The sequence below is a fragment of the Corvus brachyrhynchos genome, unplaced genomic scaffold (genome assembly GCF_000691975.1).
Source record: "Corvus brachyrhynchos isolate BGI_N302 unplaced genomic scaffold, ASM69197v1 scaffold115, whole genome shotgun sequence".
NCBI lineage: Eukaryota > Metazoa > Chordata > Aves > Passeriformes > Corvidae > Corvus > Corvus brachyrhynchos.
The window spans coordinates 4,599,925-4,604,064 of NW_008239553.1; the positions used below are offsets into that span (position 1 = coordinate 4,599,925).

The 4,140-nt window shown below is 37.5% G+C and overlaps 1 protein-coding gene across 1 annotated transcript in view; it reads left to right on the forward strand.

The window, feature by feature from the left end:
• API5 (apoptosis inhibitor 5) overlaps positions 1-3,806 on the forward strand; it is an 18,316-nt gene extending 14,510 nt beyond the window's left edge. Inside the window, exons 15-16 of the mRNA XM_017741605.1 lie at positions 1-84; positions 1,662-3,806. Of these exons, the coding sequence (XP_017597094.1) occupies positions 1-84; positions 1,662-1,741 (164 nt within the window). The 3' untranslated portion in view covers positions 1,742-3,806. The remainder of the gene's footprint in view (positions 85-1,661) is intronic.
• The last annotated feature ends 334 nt before the right edge of the window (positions 3,807-4,140 follow it).

Sequence of the window (4,140 nt, forward strand, 5' to 3'; positions counted from 1 at the left end):
CAGCAGGACCAAAAAGGGATGCCAGGCAAATATATAATCCTCCCAGTGGAAAATACAGCAGTAACCTGGGTAGTTTTTCTTACGGTAAGTTAGGCAGCTTGGAAAAACTTTGTCTAGTGACAGTTGTGTCTTGGGGTGGGGCAAATAAATACCGTGTTCTTGGAAGATCAAATTGTACTGTCATGAATTTTTTCTTGTGATGGTCTCTTCCTAGCTGTTAATCTATTGCAGTGTTTGAGTGTTACCAGACTATGACTTAATGTCATTTGCAAGTTAGTTTTAGTAGTGTTTTAATACCTAGAGTGAGTAATTGAACTATTGTGTTCTCTGTTATGACACACAGTGCACCAATTTCCCATTGGACAGGCCAGTTGCAGCAAGTGGCAGAGCTGGGTCATCTCCTGTCATACGACTGGACCTGTGCTGCATTCCTATTACAGCCACTGCTGATGTTGCAGACCTGATCCAGAAGTTCTGGGAATTGGCCAGGTTCACTGTGCATGTCCTCGTGCTCCCAGTCACACTGAATCTGCTTTTCTGCGTCATATTTTTGGGTGAAGCACAAGAGCAGTTGCAGACTGGATGAGTAGCAATGGCAGCAGCCCATTCCTGTCTTCCCTGTAGGCCCATTGGTCCTACCTCTGGCAAGTAGAGTCTGCTATGACAAATTGTCACCCACACCCACGGGTTGAAAAACTAATAGAAAGCATTGGCAGATATATAAAGCAAAGAGAAAACATCACCTGCAAATTTCTTATTCTAGACTTTGGGTGATGTACCTGTGTCGTTTAAGATAAGCTTGTAATCCTGCAGGTCTAAAGATTGGGAAGCTTTCAACCAGATGTTTTATTGCTTGCTACTGTTTCTTGTTAGTGAGATGCTTCAGCCTTGTCAGTCAACTTCTGATTTCTGCAGCCTTTAAAACAAGCATGCAGTTCTCTCTGTAGATTAGTATAACCTGTATTTTAAGACTGTACATGAAGAGAAATCATGAAAGGAGAATGAGGGTTTGGTACGTTTTCAAACAATCCAAGGAAAGTATATAAACTATCAGGATTTGTGTTGTTGGGGATTTGTTTGGTGTGACCAGATTTGTTCTTAACAAAGAGAAAGGAAAAACTTTCTACAGTATACAAATAGTTTGTGTGGTAGCTAAGATTTGTAATTGAATGGAGTGAAGGTATCAGCCCCAGAAAAAAGAGTAATATGCTGGTGATAACTTAAGGTTAAGGATAGAAAAGGACAAATAGAATGGCAAAGTTGTGATTTTCCATCAGTTTATAAAATCACTAGTAGCAAGTCAGACTGACACCTCAAGATTAATAGTGTTATTGAACAGAAGGAAGAGGAAGGCAGCCACTTTTCAATTCTGTGATGATGGATTGGCCCAAATATAGTCCTGAATTACAGGTACAGTTATGTATCACAGTATTAGTATGCAGAAAGACTGCACTTAATTTAGACAGGCTCATTCTCCTGACCTCCTTTTACAATTAGTGGGGTCCATTTTCCATCAAAACATAACTCAGCAATCTCATGGTCCATAAGCAGGCATAGCCTCAGAGACTGAAGTTACCCTGCAATACTTTCAGATCCTGCTATTCAGTTTGGATCTGTATACAGCATAAAACCTGCCTGAAAAATTGCAATTCCTTTTTCAGAGCAAAGAGGCGGTTTCCGGGGTGGACGAGGAAGAGGCTGGGGAGGACGTGGCAATCGTAGCCGAGGAAGAATCTACTGAGAAGACTGCTAAATCTTCCATGCCCATGAAGGGCTAAAGTGAAAGTGCTACTCAGCAAGTTTGCTTGGAGCATTGTTTTCTTCAAGGACTGCCTTCCACTGAGACTGACTTAAATGTTCTTTATACCTTTGTATGTATGATCTACTTTTCTAACGGACTACAACTTGTCCATAGTGAAACTACAACTGTATTTTTGGATGCTTACAGTCAGCAGTTTTGGGTTCTTACTTATGAAGTGTCTTCAGGATTCAAAATTGGAAAAGAGCATAGATGTTTCATCAAAAGCTGCATCTTGACAGTTTGTATATTAACCTAAAAGTCAGCTACTGCATAACTGAAACTATATAATTGAGTTTATGTATTAAGTAATGGACAGGAAAGGCATGACAACAGAGATATGTGTTAGATAAGCTTAGCAGCTGAAGTAATCCTTTCCTCATCTGTAACCATATTTTGCAATATGTGGAGAAGAGTACCATTGTTAAATTTGCTTTGATTTACTTTCTTTAATTGAATTGAATGAAATACATGCTGGTTTTTTTAAAGTTTGCAACATGGCTGGAAATCTGTTTTGCTTGTAGCATGAAGCAATCTTCTTACTTAGAGATGTGGAGAATGTGGCGTTTTTTGGTTTGCACATCTTACTCTTCTCTGTGCATTGTAATACAAAAGTGATGTTTTGAAAATTAATTTTTAATGTTTAATATTAATATGTGCATATAGTTATGCCGTGAAATCTCAGTAAATGAATAGCATAAAAAACCAAAACAATAAATGATTAATTATTTCAGGAATGGGTAAAGACTGATGCAGTGATTTAGCTTCATAAGCTGGAGCTCAACCATAGGAGTTTCTGGCTCTTTTCTGTTTTTTGCAGATTTCTGGATTAGTTGGCACTTGAGGGTGGGTTGGTTGGTTGGTTTTCCTTGTTTTGTGATTTTTTTTGTGTGTGTGTTTTGGTTCTTTTTTTAACCAATAATTGCATTTAGAAGTATATAAATAAAATTGTATTTTGGGTAACATTGAAAAATTCCAGCTATGTAGTTTGATTCAGGTGGAAAAGTCAACAATTCCATGCTATTTTTTTCCATAGCAACTTGAAATTTTTATTTACTGGTGTGCACCCAGAAAATACAATGTAAGAGCACAATGCTTTTTTTTATTCTCATCACTCAAGATTTTAACTTCTCAGGTCATTCAACATTGTAAAGGAATTAGCATATAATAAAAAGAAGTCAAGACAGGAAAAGAATTTTAATTAAGTGTTCCAGAGCATGTTGATGTAAAATACCTTAGGCTTTAGAAGAGTGAATGATACTTCTTATCCTCCTTTTTTTTTGTCCAGCAATAGCCACAGAAGGTGATGTCTCCCCATCCTAGTTCCATTTGTATTTGCTTGTGAATCTGACTCAGGTGTTTTCATTAACACTCTTTGATATTTATCACTACAATCAGAAGGCCAGAATACCAAAATTATGTCAACGTTAGAAACATTGTTGATGATGCTAAATTCAAAGTCTGGTTTTGCCTAACTCTGGAACAGTAGGTAGGAAACTTTGGACATTCCAGGACATGTGAGCTGACCTTGTATTTCTCACTACATGCCAGCTGCTATACTCTGATTTGGCGTTAAAACCATTGAACTTGGCTAAAAGCTTTGAAGGAGAAATTTGTGAGGTCAAAATAGGCACTAGATATGTAGTAAGCTTCTATTGGGAGGAAAAAGAAAGGAAAAAGAAGAGACATTTTGCACTTGCAGCTATAATTGGTATTTTGAGGGGATTTAATAATGTAATCCCAAAGCCTAAACATAGCTTGTATTTAGACTAGGAGCTAGGTACTAGCAGCTTATTTTCTCACTGAATTTTGAGTGAGTTTTCTTTGTGTGACTCCTGTATTTCAGAGGTGATGTGCAAAGTTCTTGTGGCCTCAGAAGTAGTTAGATTATTTTCCCCCAGTTTCCTAATTTTAACACAGTGAGTTCTTGTGGAAACACCTGTTTACCATCTTGTTGAATTGTAAATGTTCCCTTACAGCTTTGGAATAAATTCATTTTGTAATTTTGTTTGGCTCATTGTTTCACAGTTTCTCTGCAGCATTGTGTCACCTTAGTAAAAGAGGTTCTGTGGTACCTTTTTGTTGTAGTTGACTTACTCTTTAGATTGCTGTAGATACAGAAAGCTGTTTGCCACTAAGTAATGGGTCATAGTTAATGCAGTCTTATTATTTCAAGTTTAAGTAATTCAAGTGCAGTCATTTAAAATGCAGAATTTTGAGGGGGAATTTAAATATTCAGCAAAAGCTGCATGTTTCACATCTTACTTGGGACTTCAGTGAAAAGGAGTCAGTCATTGTCTTACTCAACCTCCTCGATGTTGACAGTGTGATACAGCTTGTTA